Here is a 21,263-nt window from a genome sequence, read left to right as displayed (position 1 = left end):
CATTGCAGCCCATTGAGGCCTCACAGACACAAGTTTGGAGAGAAAAACTCAAATCTAAGTCAGTTAATTTGTGTTTTTCTATGTGAAGCTGTTAGCTTTAGCTACTTTTAATTTAAGTTTTCTTGTACTTAAAATAATAAAATTATTGACTAAAAACCACTTAGAATAGAAGCCAATTGGCAGGATGAAAATGCCAGAATATTCCTTTAAGAGGAGAGACATACAAACAGTAACATGCATGCCCTTTGTCCTTGGCTGTTCTTTCTTGTTTCTCGTTTTTTTTTTTTGTTTTTTTTTTCTTTCAGTCATTGTTGCTGCTTCACCCTCTCCCTTTTCTCCAAAATGCTCAATGATCCACTTCCCCATATCCCTTTATCTTTTTTTTTTTTGTCATACTTCTACTATTTATCCATCGCTATGCTGGTTTCTTTTTCACTCTCTATTTTCTCTCTGTTTCTTCCTCTTGCATTTTCTCTCTCCTTTGACATCCACATTGATCCCGTTTCCTACTTATTTCCCTCTTTTCTTGTTTTCTCCACCTAATTATTTCATTTTCTCCTCTCATCCCTATGCTATTTTCCCATTCTTTGTATCCTTGTCTGTCTTGCTCTCTCTTTGTCCTCAATGACCCCTCTCTTATTGTCTTACTCACATTTCCCCCTCATTATTTCATCTTCTCCCCATCCTCCCCCCTTTCTCCATCCCTCTGTCCAGATCCATGCTGAGCAGCGCTGAGAAGTCTGAGAAGACAGGTGTAGGGGGCGGGACTCTGGGCTCAGGGGGCGGAGACGAAACCAAGGACTCTCTCTCGTCCTCCTCTCCCAGAGGCGGGACTCCACCCCCTCCTGCGTCGGCGAAGGACAACGCCAAGCCACGCTCCCTTCGCTTCACCTGGAGCATGAAGACCACGTCATCCATGGAGCCCGGCGAGATGATGAAGGAGATCCGGAAGGTTCTGGATGCCAACAGCTGTGAGTACGAGGTGCGCGAGCGCTACATGCTGCTGTGCATGGCTGGCAACCCAGCCAGAGACGACTTCGTCCAGTGGGAGATGGAGGTGTGCAAGCTGCCCCGGCTGTCGCTCAATGGCGTGCGCTTCAAGAGGATCTCTGGCACCTCCATCGCCTTCAAAAACATCGCCTCCAAAATTGCCAATGAGCTCAAACTGTGAGAGGGCGGAGAAAGGGGTACTTTGAAAACAGATAGAGGGAGGGGTGCTGATTTCACCTAGAGTTGTAAAACCTTTGAAGGCAGGGGTGAGTGGGGAACACAGTCTTGGCTCAAACACAAGTCATGTGAGGGCGTATGGAGAGATCTTAAGGACCTGTCACATTACGGTTTAAGAAACACCGGTGTTGAATGAGCTACACATGGCTAATGCCACACATTTGGCATGGGATCAAGAGCGAGAGGTAGGAGAGGTAAAGCTGAAGTGCTGTATATGTTGATTTCGGTTTCAGGATCACTAGCCTTTACACATTTTTTCAGTTCAGAAGGGGGTGTTAAAAGAGAAACATGGTTGTTCTGCTGTTGTCCACTCTGAGAGGAAACTTGGTTGGGAACTCTTTTTGAGCTTTGTGAGCTCATGTTGGTCTTCAGCTCATCACGAGAACATACCCAACGAGGAGCGGGACAAACTTTATGACCATTTAGGACATTTCCTCTTTTGCTGGGTGGACTGAGGCCACCCCCTTGCACACAAACACACACTCACTCAATGTTTCTTCCTTTTGTTCTATTTACAGGGTTTAGCCCCACGAGTACCCAATAGAGGGCCAACACTTGAATAATGCTCAATGGATTGTGTCTTACAGTTAGGGTTAACTTAGTTCTTCATTGGCTGGGTTGTGACTTGCTGCACTGGAATGGGTGTATTTGCGTTGCCTTTATTTTCCTTTCTGAAGAGAAATGTATTTCAATGTTGTATTGCCAGTGATTTATGGTTTAATGTTATTCTTAGGAGAGATTCTTTTTTGTGTTTTTAAATATTCTCATGCCTTGGTATAGTGAATGTCACGGATGAACACCAAACTCCAACAGATCCAGCTTCCCCTTCTTTCTCCATCACCTCCCAAAAGAAAGACAACCATCTACATAGTACACTTGTACTAGTTTGAAAAAAAAATATATCATTGAACACGAGGACTACTGCTTCAAGAACAGCTCTGTCGTTTCGTCGAGCGTGGAACTGATGTCAAATTGTCTATTTGGTCTTGATCTGCACCATCCTCCTTTCGAAACCAAGCACTCCATGCCTAAAACCATGCGATGGTTTGGCAGCAAAAGAAATGAGCCCAAATGTCACTCTGAGCGTTATCCTTTTAATGATTTGTTCAACTTCCGTTGATGTGCATTTGTCTAAATGAGAGTGAATCACATGCGTGTATGGTAAGAGAATGAGTGAGGTGTACGTTCAACCAAAAGGTTGCTTTGGACGTTCTGTCTTGACCTTCATACAAAGATTGTATTGATAAGTAGCGGCAAGACCGGAGTACCAAGCATCATGAGCAGATGGCCTTACTACTGCTCACTTTAAACGAGTTCTTGTTTTCCAATGGTTTTTATTTGTTATTTTTGTTTATGATTATTTTCATTTTTGCTGAAAAAAAAATAAAGTCAGGCATTAGTACAGACAAGATGAGAACAGGTGTGTCTGTATATGTGTGAGAGAGAGTGATTAGAGTGTAAATGGACAGTGCTAAAAAGAGTGTATGTTTGTCCACTGAGCTGTACATTTTTTTGCATGCGTCCTCTAACTGGCAGGGGTACACACTCCATTACTATTGAACGAGTGGGGGGTAAATGGAGTCTCTTCCAAGTCTATCAGCGGTTTGGGGACACCTGTGCACGTCTGTATTTTATATCTTTTTGGAAAATAATGATTTTTTTTTGTCATTATTTGCAGTTCTATGAAATGATCATTGTCTAAGGTGCTGGGGATCCAATTGTCATTGTTATCTATTATTTTTCTTCAGGGTTGATTTTTATTTCATATAATTTTTCATTGCTGTAATTTTACTATTTTCCTCTGTCAGAACTCAGAGTAGTCAGGGAGTGAGAGGAGGGATTGAGAACTTCAAATGTATATTTTTTGTTGTTTTCTTTTTTGTGCAAAGAGATGACTATGATCAATGATAGTAATAAAACACAAATGATATTAAAAAAATGAGATGGTTGCGTAGGAATTGACGCAACAAGGAACAACCGTTTCTGCTCATGTCTGAATCAGTAGGGGGTCTGATTTCATGCCTGTGTTTGAGTTTCAAAAAAACATTGCTGGACATCAACTTTGGTCATTTCACTTTATTCTAAAAAAGATTCCAAAAACAAACAAACAAACAACCAAATTAAAAAAGAAAAACACACACACACACACACACACACATACACATACACACACACACACACACACACAAGTAAATCCAAGTTCACATGTAAACATTTCTCACAAGATTTTGGGGGAAAAAAAAAAACAAAAGAATTCCACTGGCACAAGCTATCATCTTTAGTGTTACAATGCCTTACATCTGTGCCTTCAAGAGCAAGACAGTCAATTCAAAAATCAGTGTATTTCAGAGTGTATGCAAGAAAAGTCAAGTATTTGGGTCATTTAGTGCTTCGGTATCAACTACGTCTACATAATTTCTACCTACCAATATCTTAGGGATCTAGTCATAGAAACAGAAGAAAAGGCTTCACTCAGTTGGATTCTAGTAGTACATGGCTCTTTAACGGAAGTGTGAGGATGCACGTTCCAAGTTTCCTTACACCCGATTCGCTCCGGAACACGATGTGGCGTCTTTAGTGTTGCACAGTTTGAGATGTTCTGCTGTTGCCATGGAGATGGGGGTTGGTGGAACCTGCGATTCAGTTGTCAAACCATTTAATTACCATGACGATCCAGTGTATAAGTTCTGAAGAGGGTTTTTTGGTTCAAGTATCAGTGATGCTTCCTGTTACATGTTTGTCAAAGGTTGTTGCTGTGGCTGTTGATCTGCCTGCAGTTACTGTGGAAATGGTGATGAGTGGGAACACTGAGGTATATTCTTATGACCTGAGGGCTGTTGGGTTAGTGGTCTGTTTTGGCAAGTTGAGACTGAGGTTTTTTTTTTGCTGTGTTAAATGAGTGAGGCTGCTATCTGGTTGTGTGTACCGGTGTTTGATGGGGATTCTCTGTACTGTTGCAGGGGAAGGAGAACGGATTCTTACAGTGTTGTTCAAGCAGTACTGCTGACTCATTCTACCTGTCTGTATGTTTGTCACCATCTCTGACTCATCTTATCTGCCTGAATAGGAATGTATGTCTATTTTCAACCCCTCTTGCCACTCCTGAACATCTCCCCATCATTGGGAGCGCTTTGGAGAAGTTGGCCTTTAACAGTGGTCTAAAATCAGTTTCCAACAACATCCTAATATTCGACACTGGTCCCAGATCACTGCAAAAGGACAACTTCAGTTTATGCTGATCAGTGCGAGTGCGGGGACTCCACCTTTAGGCCCACCAGAGAAGGAGGCAGCTGGCCACCTGATGCTCCAGGAGAGTTCCTCAGCCCACCCTGGTGGAGGGATGATGCCACTGCAGGTCTAATGAGTGGAGGTGGGGGATGGTTGTGCGGAGCGCGGTTCTGCAGGGGCCGCGTCTGCAGGGGTGGAGGCTGTCGTAGCAGGCTTGGGGGCGCAGAGGGGGGAGTAGGGCGCAGTAAAGGTGGGGGTTGGGTCAGAGGGGGAGAGGACTGGTTGGAGTTGGGGTTACTGGCCGTTTCAGAGGGAGAGGGACTCCCTGAGTCTGGAGGAGAGATGCCATCCATCTTTGCCTAAAGGGAAACGAAGGATAGGCAGACACATTACACCTCAGGAAAAATAAAACTCCTCCCAGTCAAAAAATTAAAAGCTTTTTACTGGTCCTGTATCTTGTGTGCGACAAAATTAGAACTGGCAGGTGACTTCTAAACTAAGTGTCCCTCTTATCCTATCTTTCCCTCTTTTGCATCCACTCACCTCGTCCTCTTCCACTCCTGTGGTTCCGTTCAGGTCCTTCATGGTCTCGCTGCTTCCCCGGAGCACGTCCTGTTCCGCTTGCCACTCTCGTAGCACTTCCTCTAGGTTGAAGCGTCGTCGGTAGCTGACAAAGAATGAGCTCACCTGACCGACAGTCTTGTTCCCAATCACATCAGCTATGGCTGCAAAGTCTTTACCGTAGCGCCTGATGGCTAAAGAAAGGTCGGGGGGAGGGGTGCATTAAACTACCAATACATGCTTTAAAATGATCAATTGTTTCAGGCCCAGTATTCATCTGTGGTTTTCTACTAAACTAATTAAAATTAATTCAATTTAATCAAATCTTGAGTAACTTGATTACAATACATACCTTGAACACTCAAAAAATTCCTGAGTACTGGTACTAGTACTGGTACTAACTAACCCAAATTTGTTAATCTAACCTTGTACCAAAAAATACGAAACAACCAACAACAGTCTTACCCTGTACAGCCAGGAGCTGCTCCTCTGTGGTCCAGCGAGAGTTAATCTTGGGGGTGGGCTGAAAGAGAATGTAAATGTATGTCAATATACTGGACTACTGAATCTCATTTGCTCTCAACCTTTCACAGCCAAAATATGCATGTAAATTATGGGATAGATTCATAACTTTGCATATAATGAGGTACTTTCATAAATGTCCATTACTTCCTGATAAACACTATCAGGAAGCTTCAAAGGAAGCAAGTTTTTGTCAGATTATACATAAAATAGTCAAAGATTGTCATAATGGTTGTCATATGATTGTCAATGTTTATCATTTCCCCATTATGGATCATGATATTAATAAATGTATTCATCATACATTTGAAAAAAGACTATAATTTCTATTTGGGGAAAAAAAAAACAAAACCTTATGTGAACGTACCTCAGTTGGTCTCACAGCATCAACGCCATCTGCCAAGCTGTGCTTGAGAACGCTGTTTGCTTGCTTGATGCTTTGAACCTGCAAAAAAATTGAAACGCTACACTGTATATTTACTACTGTAATACTAATAAGGAATATTATTTAGTACATAACATTAATAATATATTTAAAGTAGATGTCAGTGTTAATTACATAAAATGTGATCAGTTTACTTGCTCATGATCTCTTATGAATCAAAGTGTTTGTGTGCACATGCCTGCATTACCTGTCTCTTCAGAGACACTAGCTGAGTGTCCAGCTGTCGGTTGGAGATGGCCCCTGACTCTGTAGAGGCTGAGATAGTAATGATGTCATCCTGGTCCAGGTGCATGCCCTTAGGGGGTCTACGGCGTGCCCTTAGCGGGTGATGCCGGTACTGAGAACCCTGGTTCTCCTTGCGTGTCGGGCCTGATCTCCCAGAGCCCCTGTCACTCCCACCTCCAGGCCCAGAAGACTGCTTGACCTGGACAAGAGAACACATGCTCACTCTTAAAGCACTGAAGGAATTCTCAACATCACTACCCAATGTTTTATAGCTTATTTGGATATCCTATGCTTTTTACAGAATAGCTCTGACAGTTTGGCTAACAACCTAATGTTTCACTTTTCTGGCATGCACTAGACACATTAAGATATTTTTGTAGTGAATGGGTCTTTCCATGAGAAAGTTGAGCACGATTGTCCCAGCCATTCAAATGGCAGCAGAGGGAATTGAATATCCATTCCACAACAGGAGAAAAAGAAGGATTTAGCTCTTGTTCTCAGTTATTTTGGCATGTTTAAATGTTAGTGTTGTACTGGATCCTTACTCTTCTTTGTTAATTATGTATTGCATATTTTTCAGAAGCGGATTGTGTTTATTGTTTACTTAGCAGGATCAGATGAGGTCCCAAGGTAAATCTCTTATAAGCATCAAACGTGCCTGCAAGCTTTTTACTGTTCTACCACATTAGACCTTCATTATGCATTTTTCTGAAGCGTTGTCTCACCTTTCTACATCACAGACTTCACACCTTTCATTCGTACATGCTAGGACTGCACAATTTATTGTTTATCAATATTATGTTATATATTACTTATACTTACTTAGAATATTACTTATTCTAAGTGAAAATAAGCTTGCACATTCTCTACAGAGAACACACTTAAATGTAAACTTTTTTTTGTTGAAAAACTGAGTTTAACGTATTGGGGAAAAATAAAACATGCCAACTTATGCACAAACCACATTATGTTTGGACTTTTTCCTCCCCCAATATGTTAAATTCAGCCAATAAACAGTAATTGTGCACTTGATGATGCACAATGATGTCGGGTTCACTCCTCACCTCTTTCTTTGTGTCGATCTCAAAGTCACTGTCACTTCCATGGTCTCCTTCCTCCATCTCATCATTACTGATAGGAACAAATTGCACTTCAGTATGTGATTTTTCACAAGACTTGCCTTTTCCATTTTTGTGTTTCTCCCTCTCTCTCCACCGCACTCACCTGTCATCCTTCTCTCTCTTGCTGACTAGTTTGCGGGCCTGGCGGTCCATGACGCTGGTGCGAGTCCTCGTCTTCTTCCAGGAGTAATAATACTTCACCAAGCTAGAAATTAATTTATCCGGTAGCTGAGAAATAAGAAGAAAACGCCATCAATACTCATAATCAGAATCTCCATTTTTCAGTGCACTGTGTAGAATCATAATTATCTAAAAGTCTCTCCTGCACTACACAATCTTAAAAAAAGAATCATCTACTGTACTTAAAACATTAATTAAAAGATTTATCACCACTGAAACCATTCAATTAGTTTTGTTGTTTTTTTTTCCATCTGATATCAATTCCTAGAGCCGGGCCGATATGTATTTTAAGGGAATAAATCTGTGATCTTGGCTGATATAATTTTATATTTAAATTTTACACCTTACAACTACCTTTGATTATTCTTTTCATCAGTCTTCATCATAAAAAGGTATTTTGTCCCAACATGTTAGTCTCATGTTAAAGGTTCTAACTATGGTGGTGTTTTGTGTTCGGATTTACCAGTTCAGCCTGCATTGCCATCATTTTTAAACAGAGGGTAACTTATGTTGGGTTCCCCGTTGTAAAAAGCTCTATATGAACCTATATAACTGAACTGAATTGACTTAAACACACTACCTAGAGAAGACTGCAACTGACCAAAACTATAAGGAACTCAAGAATGGGCCGTCAAATTCAATTACTTTTTATTGGTCAATTAAAATTGACCATCTCAAGTAATCACTAGTGGTTAGCTGGCAACTTCAGTAATTATGCATATTTTCAATTCTACTGGTCTCTCTCACAGTAAGAAACAGAGTCAGATTAAACACCCATTTATATGCACCTTTGCTGCATTTGCCACTTTTTCCATGTAGTCTTTGCAAGAGCTTTCTTTTTTTATCTTTACCCAGTGTTTAAGTACAAGCATTTTGGAATTTTTCAAAGGCTCTGCATGGCTTGTTATTATTCAGACAAGTACAATGTTATTTTCTAGCCTTAAAAATGCTGTTAAACTGGAATAACTGTGAAACTAATCATTAGGTTACTCGATTAACTAGTACATTTGATAGTACCAGCCCTATACTCCATAGCAGGCTGCAGGATTCTCTGGCAAGCTGTAAAGCTGCTACTCTGTTGAAGTAGCAGGCAGATGGGAGGACTGCATATTCCTGTTATATAAGCTATTTTCTCTACCTTCTCTCCTTCCCATTCCCACTCTCTCTCCCTACACTTTCACCCCTGCACTCTCATGCATTCACCCTTTCACTCTTACCATCTGCTGGATGCGGTGGAAGCTCTTGCCGTGGAAGCTGAAGGCCTGCTCAAACAGCACCTTGTCCTCCACCGTCCACTCATCTGGGAAAGGTGTGAAGTTGGCCAAATCAGCTAGTGACTTCTCCACGTCGTGCTTGTGCCACAGTAGCATGCCTAGAGACTAAACGGCGATATAAAAAAATAGCTCTTCATTTGTGGCTCTAAGCTATGTAAACCATAATAGTACATTTCTTGCGTAAAGAATCAGGTTTACTGAAACCATCTAATAAAACAAGTCACAATTGTCTACTCCACCTGTTCCATATTGTAGCCATGCTTCTCTTTGGCCAACAGGATGTATTCATCCACTGAGGGGAGAGAATAAACATGTTCAGCATCTGCTGAATTCACTGCAACTATCAAAGACAAACCTACTATCACATTCAAGAGTAATAACCTTTGCAAATAACTTTGATAGGTGAGGAAAAATTGCTGCAGTTGCCATTAATTCATAAGGTGTGAGTTGTGCTGGGTTTCAACTCCTATTAAGCTAGCCATCTGCTCTGTGTTTACACATGTACAGCGTACTATCATTACATGTGAGAACCCCATTTGGGAAAACTGTGTGACAGACTGCTAAGTTTGAGATGGCCCCATAACATAGTACAAATCATGAAGTGCTTTCCCAGTTTTAACAGTATTTAATGAACTTTGGACTACAAAGTGTTACTCCAACTTAGGGGTGGGCAATATGGCGGTATTTATCATGATAAATTATGTGATATAAGGCAACAATCTGGTTTCCTGAGCATATTAGCATGTTGTGGATATCATTAGTACTAAAACACTGACCAACTGAAAGTTTCATTATAAAGGGAGCCTTATTTATTCCTGGCAAGTTGGATTTGCAGCACTTTAAGTGAAACACTGAATGAATATTATACTCATCATTTTTGATAGTTTAGTAAATATGGTACTGTGCAAAAGTCAGAGGCCATTCATTTACAGATATAGATAATCCACTTCTAGAAGGAAGTGGCAAAGGAACATCAAAGGAACATTGAATGTTTTTTTTTCCTTTTCTTTTTTTGGGACAGTGAATGTGTCCTGCTTTTTTTCCCCTGACGTAGAAAAATGAACATGTATTTCAAAAGTGGTTTTGACTAGAAATAAAATCAATGAAATGTGGTCTCTGATTCTGCACAGTACTGTACATATAAAATGCCTTGAAATATCATGCTGTTATATTTTTGCTATATATCACCCACCACTACTCTGAACTTACCATGAGGGAACAAATTTAGACAAATATAACCAAGTTTTCTGAGATGAACAGTTTGACAGTCTCATAACATTTTCTAGGAGTTTTTTTTTTCCCCCCCAGAGAGTGTGACAAACGTTACTTACACATGGCATCAGACACCTGGCTGTTGGGCGACCACACAAGCATACTTCTCTGGTCTTTGTCACTGTAGCGAGACTCGCAGTCTGTCAATACGGAAAACACCACACAGGTATTTCTCTCGCTCTCTCATACACACATGCACCTGCTTTCTCTTTGAACGATGTGGTTTCTCCCCCACAATATACCTTTGAAACCAAGTGCACACATACACTGTGCCAAACAGCCCAACATTTAGAGCTATCTAAAACACAGCAAGTGCTTCAAGCAAACAGAGATGTACTAAACATCTAAATTAGCGGCATTAAGACTTGGGCTTCCAGTGTGCTTAATCATTGTTCTTTCAACAGGCTTCAATACCAACTGATTGTCATCTTTCAAACAATTCACTTAGCTTCTGTTGGTTTGTTTTCATGTTCAAACAGCATTTTAAATCATCTACTTCCATCAACTCTATAGATTTCAACTTGATTTTTAAAAGATTATACTTTATTAAAATACTAATAGTTTGAATACCAGGGTCAAATTATTTGTTTTGTTGATTTTCTAAGTAAAAATAAGTTAACAAGTCCTCTGTAGGGAATAAAGTTGCCAATTTTTCTGCACATTTTTTTTTATTTCTTTGCTAAGGTTAACATATTACAAACAGAAAAAACATTAAACATAAACTTCTGCACAGGCCATATCTATTATACCCCAATATTTAAAATTCATAAACAGTAACTGTGCAGTAAAATGTGCAGTGTGTTCTCTGTAGAGGATGTCCATATTTTCATTCATTTGACCAAGAGGGCCTAAACTTTTGCATGACTAAGTGCCTTGGAGTTTCCAGCATGAGGTTATGCATTTTGAACAGTACGAACATGTGCATTGCAAAGAAAATGTCAGCACAAAGTCTTATGATGCATCACAGGAGATTCATATCTCATATGCTTTGCATCATTAACCCACTAATGTCAGTATCTGAAATGTTAACTTGCCTTTGGATAGACATGATGGCACATTTTCTTTTTTAATACCAATATTAAAACCTAGTTGATAATCCAATATTTTTTTTCTTCTCTTTAAAAACTACTAAAGCGTTTAAATTTGCTCTTTTTTATTGAAACATTTCACTTAAGATGAGCATCTAAAAGTAAGCCATCATGCAAACAACTCAAACAATGCTACTACCCCCCAGGAAGAAATACATAGCCAAGATCATCACACCACACAATGTAAGTGTGCTATTTCAGCATAGATTTGTTACAGAATTGAACGAGATTCATAGTTTTATTTCTCTGATATTTAATCCAGCATTTTCTTATATGCACTCAGTTGAGCTTACAAAAAAACACCTCATGGACCAGGCTTGTAGCCCACTCACTTACATTTAGCAGGCTGACAATTTTCCACAAGGGAGACGAGGTGTCATTAAAGCATAGGCTTCGCATCAATGACACAGTGTGCACATTTTAATTGATAAAACCATAAGGCTAAAAAGTTAGTTACAATCAAAATTCCTTATTAAGTTTAGTTTTTAGGTCACATGGAACTACTTTTTCACAACAAAAAATACAGCAAAAAATCCTACTTTGATTCTGAATTTAAAAAACATGGAAACCACATGTAAACAAAACAATTCAAATGGTTATCATTGAATTTTAATCTAATGCAGTGTTTGCCAATCCTTGTCCTGGGGTACTCTAAGTCATAGGTTCCCCACATGTACCTCAGTGCTTCATATTTTAGGGTTTTCCCTGCTCTACTACACTCACTTCAACTCAAGAGTGGCTTGTTAATGAGGTTAAAAAGGCTAAACTCTGCAGTGCAGGAAGTACTCCAGGGCCAGAGCTGAGAGCCAGCGATCTAAGGTTGAACTATACACATTTTAACACTTTCAACCAATCAGAACAAATTCTGTGGCATTTCCCTTCACAACTAAATTTATTTGTTAGACATGAATGGCTCAAAAAGTCAGAAGAAATTCTGCAACTCTTACACTTTTTGTTCACATTTAGCTTTCCTATTTCTTCACTTTTCCCCTCATGATGTAAAAATTTTTGTGCTAAATTTTCCTCTCTTTAATTCTTCTTGCTATTCTTCCTTACATTTCTCTCACACAAAGTCACATCTGTTCTATTCATTTTAACTTTAATGCACATTAACACCTACACATCTTCCCCATCTCTCAGACCTCACACAGACCATCCATATGGATCTAGAGTTCAGTTTTTCCATGTGCGCTCACAAACACAGACTTACCTGGTTTGTACTCTGGGATTTGTGCCTGGTAGTCTGCGCCAACGCGGATCATGCTGTCTGTTAGAGAGAGATGGAGATGTAAGAACACTATAAGGAGGAGTTCAGTAGTCATACAGAGGGCAGTGGGAGAGAAGTGGGAGGAGGAAAGAGGGAGGAGGGAGTCATGCTAAATGAACACCTACTGTGGGGCAGAATGGCTGTAAATGTGCATCAAGATACAGAAACACTAGAAGATTTAGTGTTGGAGGGTGTCTGTGTTTGTGTATGTGTAGTGCAGTGGTTCCCAAATCTGGTTGTGGAGTACTCTGCAACCCTAAGTGTTAAAGGGAAATCCACTGATTTTTCATATCATTTTTTTCAAAGTCATTCAGAGTGGTTTGATGTGAAACGCTCCACTCTAGACAATGGAATCAAAATTGTTCACAGTGGTAAAACCCAAGTGTTTAATGCCTCAAAAAACTCGTTCATAGAAAGTTTCTACACCAAATGGTTATGAATACATGCCTGATATCTGAAATATTGTTTTGTGATAAGTGAGATTTTTACCTAAAATATCCATTTTAAAATCTATAGTGGAGAAGTACATGCAGGGCGTTATTAGCCAAAACAGTCTCCAAAGAAACTTTAATGTTCACATTTACCTCTACTTCACCCTTATCAACATTATATATAAAAACTTAAAGCACACCGATTCATAGTAAATAAAATAGCTTTTTCTGCATTTAAGAAACCACAACCCCTGGTTCCCATTACCAACACTGTAAAGAAATCTGCATCAGTAAGGGTCTCTAAAATTGAGCAATTCACATCAAAACACTCTGAATGACTTTGTGTACATCTTAACGACTCAATTATGCAGAAATGATGAAAAAAAATTGGTGGAATTCCTCTTTTATTTTTGCACGGAAACACAGAACATTATAAACTCATAATAAATGGACACAATTACAGACACAACATTTACACATACATGCAGCGCAAAGACATCAGTGCACAAACATGACATGCAGAAGACAACATTGTCAAACTTTCACGTTCAGTGGTGGGTGGGATGTGAGATACTGTGAGTTCATATAAAAATGTTAGTTTTTTTCTGCTCTAACACACTTCAACTCAAAAAGGGCTTGTTATTTAGCTGGGAGGACACTAAAATATGCAAGTACTCCAGGGCCAGTTGTGGAAATGGCAGGTAGAGAGAGAGAGAGAACATACCATGTGAGTGTTCCTCGTCACTGCTCTCCTCCTCTGAGTGCTGGCTGTTGCCATTGGTGACTGTTTTGGCTCTGCTGCGGGACAATACTCCTGACCCAGAGCGCTCCATCACTGAGGGCATGGCTGAGAGACAGAATCAACACCGTGAAAATTTTTTTAAGTAAAAGTTTGCATGAAAAGTGTCTACGTTTGGTCCTGAAGGGCCAGAGTCCAGACTTTGGTGACTTCCTTGCTCAAACACACCTATTAAACCATTAGTAACCACCTGATGAGATGAATTGAATGTGTTGGAGCAGAGAAATCACCAAGCTGTCTTGGAGCCTGAGCTGGAGCCCCCTGGGTTGAGTGATGTTACATTTACTGAAAGAAAACACATTTAAACAAATGCTTACTGTAGAAGACTTTTCATTCATATAAGTAATTACTAAAAGTAATGTAACTGTGCTGTAACACTACATTACTCTAATTGACTAATAAAAAAAATCATATACACGATTACTAATCAATTCTATAAAAAAGCCACTTTGACTCATTTCATAATGCAAACATTAGCCTGTCGTTTGGTTTGACATCAGACCTCCAAAAAAATTGCTAAGGAGGGATACAATCAATTTAGAGGGCTCCAGGCCACACAGTTTGAAGACTAGTTCACCCCAAAAATTGACATTTACACAATTTTCCCCTCACCCCAAACAGAGTCGGCCAAGACTAGTCTGATGTGCAAAGTTTGCCTCTGTAGCTTCGCATCGGAGCTACTAAAGCTATCAAGTACTACAAGTGTGAAGTCATTTTGGGTGATACAGACTTCGGTGTACAACTAATGACGCAGACTTCAGACAAACATGTCTTGTCTGAGGGGAAATTTGTGTGAATTTGACTTTTCGGTGAACTATTCCTTCAAGCCCTTCAAATGAATACCAAATGTACAGCAGGTCGACGCTTTTGTATTCAATGAGTTTCGTAACAGAATAAAATGAACCAAGAGCAAACATTTCGGCGTCCTTTCAGGGCCTAATATGAAGGAAAAAGTTTTAAAACGACATCCTACATATCCACTAGGCCCTTCCGCCCGCTGTGGAGCAGATAAAGGCAACGCGGCGGTCGCGATGTTTCACAATAAGCAGGCCTTTGTCTACCGGGGGGCTAACACGCTGACGTTACGCCTTTAAACCACAATATAAGTAAGCTAACGGCACCGACCAGCTGAACTCACTCTCACTCCTTCAGTTTATGATGAACTCCTTTACCAACAACACTACGAGCTCAAAACGAGCGCAGTGAAACACAACTGGAGACAGAACAATGTTGTGAAGTGGGTCGTTGTGGCTCCTCATTGTCATGGGTCAGCCTCCAAACTGCACCGTCTCACTCATAGGACGGGCTCAGAGAGCTTAAACTGCACCACACTGTGACTGGAACTGTACAGGGAATCTGATTAGAATGGGGAGCAATAAAATCAGCTTTTTAACTACTTCATTTGACCAATTCATTCGAGGCGAAAAGTCTGAGGAGTGTTCTTTTCAGGGGTTATTTGCCTAGTCTGATATAGGAAATGGGGAGATTTGCTTTAAGGTGGTGTATCTAAAACGGTATGAGCTAGAAAACAGGTCACCAGCAACGTAAACTAGAAACTATAAACCGGCGACCTCTGTTTGAATCGGGCGACCCTGACAAAGTGTCAACTGCCTGGACGGACGCGTGACGTCACGCTCGGCAGCTCCTCGCTGTTTAAACGGGGCTGTTTTCACTCACGGAGCTGTAACGGTACAACCGTCCGCTACTGTAAACGACACGCCGACGGGTACGCCGCGCTGCAGCCCTGCTCCAGTTTTCACAACTTTATCCCCCTGAATGCAACTCCGTCGGTAACTCTCATCACTCCGAGTCGACTCCATCCTCTCCTCTCTGTTCATTAAACCGACCATTAACTCCAACGAGCGAGCCATCAACTCTTCCAACGAGCGCCTCCTCGGACCGGCGAACGAATAAATAACGAACCGGGCGCTAATTGAAAACTTGGAGAGTGCAGGACAAAAAAAATCACCTTTCTTTTCTCTCGCCTCACTTTTTGGCACTGGCCGTCTCTCAAGTCAGGGCTCTTTTGTGCAAACCCCCGATTTAGGTCCTCCAGCAGCTCCAGTTGTCGGTTGGCTAGTAGCTGTCGCTGAACATTTGTGTTAGTTGCCAACCAGGATAGCAGTTCATTACCTGGCTAGCTGGGCTTCTCTTCTATTAAAACTTAATGAGCGGTAGGTTAGGCTTTTAAAATGACACACAACACTGATAACTGGTAACTAATATCCCAAACAACTATTTAAATCCTCGATGAATAGACACTCGTCTCACTCTCTCGGCTGCATGGAGCTCCTCTCCGTGTGTATATGCCGGGGGAGAGAGGGGGGAGGACGCGCAGCTCCCCTTAGCCGTGGTAACCTTCCGCCGCCTCTCCCCAACTAACTTCGATGTCAGTTATATAGTCCCATATACTGGTGTACATCACACTAACTACATCACGTCTGTCAAAGAAGAGCACATATTTTAGTAATCCACCCGTGTTTGCTCCTACTATTCCACGCAGTTTCTCTGCTATGTTCTCGCCTAAGGCGCGTTAAGAAAGACAGAAGACATCATCCCTGCATTTGAAAGCAGTGTTCGTCATTTTCCAACGTAAAAAGGCTGAAGTGGTTTCATTGTTGGTTCGCTGCTAACAGGTTTTGGACGTATTACAGAGAAATTGAACCCACCTCACCTGCGTGGCTCCCACATTATACCGTGCGGAACTACTTCCCACTGTACGTGCGGATGAACTCGTCAGCTGTGCACTGCGGTGCCGAGGTCCTCCAGACCTATACTAATATATGCAAGAAGAGAAAGGCTGGAGAACTTGCGATTATACTTTTCATTACTGGTCATTTTGACGAGGGAGTCGCCGATTATCTAGTATTCTCATTTTATTCGTCATATTCAATTCAGAACGGGGCAGATCTTAATGTAAACAACATTTCTTTGCCTTGAGGAATTAGTGTGGGGTTGCTGGTGAGCACAAATGCAGCAATCAGACCTACCAGCCTGTTTTATCATCAGCTGATTGTTACGTGCTGAAACTGCCCCCTGCTCTCGTGCCCTAGTCTCACACCCTTCTTACTGCCATACTGGGTGGGTGGGTAGGCCCAGTGGACACATCCATGCACGTTAGTGAACGTTACCATTCTGTTTGCATGGCCCAGCATTTATGGGCAAACAAGAATGTAGGCAGACATAGCAGCACTTGTGGCACAGGACTCCTCCCATGTATATTCTCTGTCTCTCTCCTTCCACCCCCTCCCTCCCTCTCTCCCTCCCCTGCAAGCAACATCTTGTCAGTTCTTACCAGCAAAATCTCCACTCACCTTCTCACCTTATTTAATCCATTTAATGCTCGTCTCTATGTCTCTCTCTCTTCTATGTATTGCTGGTCTTGATCTCTCACTAGACTTCCTCCATCCTCTTCACCTCCGAGTTCCTCTTTTTCCCCTCCCCCCTCTTTCTCTGTGCCTTTCTCTCCTCATCCTGTGCTTCCTCCACTGCAACACCCCCATACACACACCACACACACACACACATACACACTCACTGCTTTCGTTTTCAGTGTTAATTATCGCTGCATGTTGTTTAAGGCCTAAGCGTAGCCCCCAGATCCTAGACCACCTTTTATATATGGACAGACTACATACAGCCTACATATGGCCCAGTGCTCATATAGCTCCACACCAGCCATTGTTCTCGCCACATTGTTGTGGCAGTTCATTATGGAGGCAATCTGAGTGTCTGAGTGAGAGGAATGAACAGTGTGGTCGTGGAGAAGACATGGCCAGCTGATGATTCACTCGGTAAATGGAGTGGAGAAGCGAGTGGGAAAATAATATTAAAGTTGCAGTTCTACGGGAGCTGTCTCCCTCTCTCCCCCCGACCAAACGGAGCTGAACTCCATGACCCCCCTCCTCCTGAAAATGCCATCTCTCCCCGTCGAGCTCCATACAGATCACCCGAAGACAAAAGGGTCGAGGCGGGGCTTACTGACGAGCCATCTGCGGGAGGAGGAGGAGGGGGGGGTGTACTTCAGGGCCCAACGGTGTAAAGCTCTACCAGAGTGGACACATGGGACCCCCAAGTCATGGCTTCCTCGACGTCTTTATGGTCACAGGCGAAGGAGTTGAATTCTGTAGTAGCCTAAAGAAGCCACAGCTAAAACCTGCCTAAACCAAAACGTGAATATATTCAGCTATTCGAAATCTAAATACCTACCTGAGAGTGAAATGAACCAAATGCAACAAACCTGTAGCTTATTGATCGTTTTGTACAGTGAGCGAGGCTGATCGTTCAGTAACTTGAAGTCGCTACTTGTGTGCAGTGCACGCCGTCACTTGTGCCATCTGGTGGACTGAAGAGGGATTGCAGGTGGCCTTTTAAAGACAACCTTTTTTTTACCTTGTTAGTTCACGTCCCTGCACGATTCAGCATATTATACCATATCACAAAATACAGTTTTCCATAATCTTCCATCAAAACTGTAAAGACGTTTCTCTAAAAAGTCATCTGATTTTTGATAACGTCACGGGTTTTAAAGTTAAAAATAAGTGGGTTAACTAGATATTTTGAGTTCACTGCACTTGTAATATTAACAGACGAATCATGTTTTACATTTTTAACTTAATATTACATATTGCTGTCAAAAGCTCAAGTTAACCTGGTTAATTTTTAAGTTTAGAAGATACATAATTTTTACTGTGCAGGACTGTAACAATACACAGGTTTCCAGGGTCAATAAAGCAGTAAGCCATGACGCAAAGCGGAGTGCCTAAAACCTCCTTCCCTGTGATGAAATCGCAGTAACGCACAGCCTCTCCTGGCTTACTGCTTTATTGAACCTGGAAACATTTTTATGGTTACAGTTCAACATAGAATATTATAAAATGCACAATTTTTCAGAAAAATAATTAAAGTTATTATTAATAATAATCGACATGAACAAGAAATGTAGTTCCTTTAGAGTGTGGTATCGTTGCCGAGCAACCATGGACCGCTGAATGAGGAGGACGTTCGGTCGCCCTTCGCTGCTAACACGGCACTGTTTAATGCAAAAACTTTATAAGTACTTTTTGGTCAACAAATTACCACCGCGAGTCTTATTTAGCACCAATCCAGCGGCGCCCTCGTCTCGTGCTGGGGCTGAATCTTAAATGGCCTCCTACATACTATATTAAACACTGGATCCTGCACCCCAACGTGCAAACTATAGCTAAATAATAGTGATTTGGGACTAAGCCACATCCATACTAGATAAATGATGCATTTAGCTGTGGAGGCTAGAATTTCCCCAAGAGCTAGCACACTATTTAGGGAATATGGAGTCGTTTGGGATTCAGCCTGGGTTTGATGCTACTTCTGACTGAAACACGAACGTCTTTAGTGTGTAATCCGTTCAAGTGACATTTTTTAGTTTTTTATACTGCCACTGTTTAAGGTTAATCATACCGTAAGTACGTCTGTGATATTAATGATGGAGTTGTTTAGGCTGTTGGCTTAGCTGACAAGCCTAGTTCTAGTTAAGAACACAAGTCACCAGCGCCCCGGTTTCAACAAAAAACGGGTTCTTACTTCATCAGTATACTCAGTTGTCCATGACATGGCGCAGTGATACACAATTCGACTGCTGTTAGGCGGTCATAAGCGTACCTATATCCTGGATTTTACAACACAGCCAATCAGATTTGAGGACCGGAACTATCCGTTTTATAATAGGATTTTGAACACTTTGAGTGTTAAAACCGTCTTGACTAATTATTAAAAAGGGTCCAAAAGCATTTTACTGTTAATATAAACTTAACTGGTAGAGAGAGTGTTCAGTGTGATGCTCACTCCACCATTTAAGAATCATCTTTGTGCTAACATGGCTGCATCACATAATTGCTGCACATTTGTCAGCTGCACATTCATGAATCTCCCAATCTGCCACACCTCAAACATGTACTACTGGATTCAGATCTGGTGACCAGGAGGTCATTAAAGTACACTGAACTCATATTCATGAAACCAGTTTGAGATGACTTGTGCTTTGTGACGAGGTGCATTATCATGCTGGAAGTAGCCATCAGAAGATTGATAAATTGTGGCTATAAAGAGATGCACATGGTCAGCAACAATGCTCTCACTGTGGCACTCAAATAATGCTTGATTGGTAATAGGGGGCCAACTTGTACCATTATACCACCACCAGCAGCTTGAACTATTGACATAAGGCAGGTTGGGTCCATGGATTCATGCTGTTTAAGCCAATTTCTGAGCCTAGCATTTGAATATCACAGCAGAAATTCTGATTCATCAGACCAGGCAACGTTTTTCCAGTCTTTAACTGTACAGTTTTGGTGAAACTGTGTCCCACTGCAGCCTCAGATTCCTGTTCTTGGGTGACAGGACTGGGATCCGAAGTGGTCTTCTGCTGTTGCAGCCTAGTCACCTCAAGATTTGATGTGTTGTGATTTCAGAGACGCTCTTCTGATCACCAACGTTGTTAAGAGTGGTTATTTGAGTCACCACGGCCGTAGCCTTCCTGTCCGCTTGAACCAGTCTGACCATTCTCCACTGACCTCTCTCATCAACACAGTGTTTCTGTTTGCAGAACTGCTGAGCATTGGATGTGTTTTGTTTTTCACAGCATTCTGTGTAGACTCTAGAGACTGTTGTGTGTGAAAATCCCAGAAGATCAGCAGTTTCCACTCAAACTACCCATCTGACACTACAACTGAACCACGGCTCTATTTAGTCTTTATTCTATTAATGTCTTTTTAATCAGGTCATAAAATATCAGGATGTCTAAAATACCTATTTCAGCTGTTAAGGCTATAAGTATGATATGTAAAACAGTAGGAACAGTACTGAACAGAATAGGACATGTAAATACGGTGAGGTAGATGGTCTGCAAGGTAAAATAATTCTCTATGGAGCACAGGAGGAGAACCGTGTGATGTTTAGATCTCGGGTCATTAACTGTGATAGGATGTCTCCACCAGGCTACCATTGCTGACAGTGGTAGTTCACTGGTTTAATTGTCTGATCCAGTAGCTGTAAGGATGTTTGTGAGCCTGCAGTCAATGGGGTGTCTTTCCACTGCTAAGCCCTTCAGCAAGGCCCCTAGGCTTTAGCTCCTGTAGGAGCACTGTGTGATAGCTTCCCCTCTCTGTATGTTTCTATATATGAGTGTACATCTCTTGGGTGTGAAAAGACACTGCAAAAATTTACACTGCAAAAATACAATTAAAGCAATCGTCACCTTAAAAGGGAATTCCACCAAAATTTCCAAATTTCTTCATAATTCAATGGTTTAGATGTAAACAAGATAATTCAGAGTGGTTTAATGTGAAATTGTAGAGAAGTGCATTGTAGAGAAACATAGCAATTGGGGTTTCTTTATAGTTGTGGTGATAGCAACCAGGTGTTGTAATGTCTACAACACAAATACAGACATTTTATTTCTTATTCAAAACAATCAAAGAACCCACATGTGTCTTCTGAGTTTTTAAATGTAGTGCTGATACTAAAATAGTAAAACAGAAGTAAATCTGAAACAATACTATTTCTATATTTCCAATGCGTTGCATGTGCTTTACTGCCATTCACGGATTTTTGAAATACATTTGAGGACATAACCATATCTCAAAA

General features: G+C 41.2%; 2 protein-coding genes across 11 annotated transcripts in view; one reads left to right on the top strand and one right to left on the bottom strand.

Annotated features, from left to right (window-relative positions):
• The window catches only part of mark2b (MAP/microtubule affinity-regulating kinase 2b), a 60,929-nt gene extending 57,725 nt beyond the window's left edge, over positions 1–3,204 (top strand). For all 7 annotated transcript variants that reach the window (XM_036597152.1, XM_036597154.1, XM_036597153.1 and 4 more), the window contains one exon: positions 715–3,204. In XM_036597152.1, the coding sequence (XP_036453045.1) occupies positions 715–1,171 (457 nt within the window). In that variant the 3' untranslated portion in view covers positions 1,172–3,204. The remainder of the gene's footprint in view (positions 1–714) is intronic.
• Positions 3,205–3,489: 285 nt separating this feature from the next.
• rcor2 (REST corepressor 2) lies at positions 3,490–17,064 on the bottom strand. 4 transcript variants are annotated; one of them, XM_036597160.1, is made up of 14 exons: positions 16,963–17,045; positions 15,610–16,066; positions 13,566–13,688; positions 12,354–12,410; positions 10,115–10,195; positions 9,023–9,075; positions 8,727–8,888; positions 7,433–7,557; positions 7,273–7,339; positions 6,171–6,407; positions 5,906–5,983; positions 5,482–5,539; positions 4,999–5,210; positions 3,490–4,814 (listed from the first exon to the last, which is right to left on the bottom strand). In XM_036597160.1, exons 3-14 carry the CDS (start codon positions 13,684–13,686, stop codon positions 4,467–4,469), a joined length of 1,599 nt encoding a protein of 532 aa, XP_036453053.1. In that variant the 5' UTR covers positions 13,687–13,688; positions 15,610–16,066; positions 16,963–17,045; the 3' UTR covers positions 3,490–4,466. The 4 variants fall into 4 exon arrangements, with proteins under 4 accessions (XP_036453053.1, XP_036453054.1, XP_036453055.1 ...); XM_036597161.1 differs by lacking the exon at positions 15,610–16,066 and having other exon boundaries at positions 16,955–17,064; XM_036597162.1 differs by lacking the exon at positions 15,610–16,066 and having other exon boundaries at positions 16,963–17,062.
• Positions 17,065–21,263: the final 4,199 nt, after the last annotated feature.

This window comes from Colossoma macropomum, unplaced genomic scaffold (genome assembly GCF_904425465.1).
Source record: "Colossoma macropomum unplaced genomic scaffold, Colossoma_macropomum, whole genome shotgun sequence".
NCBI lineage: Eukaryota > Metazoa > Chordata > Actinopteri > Characiformes > Serrasalmidae > Colossoma > Colossoma macropomum.
This window is presented reverse-complemented; position numbering and strand designations above follow the sequence as displayed.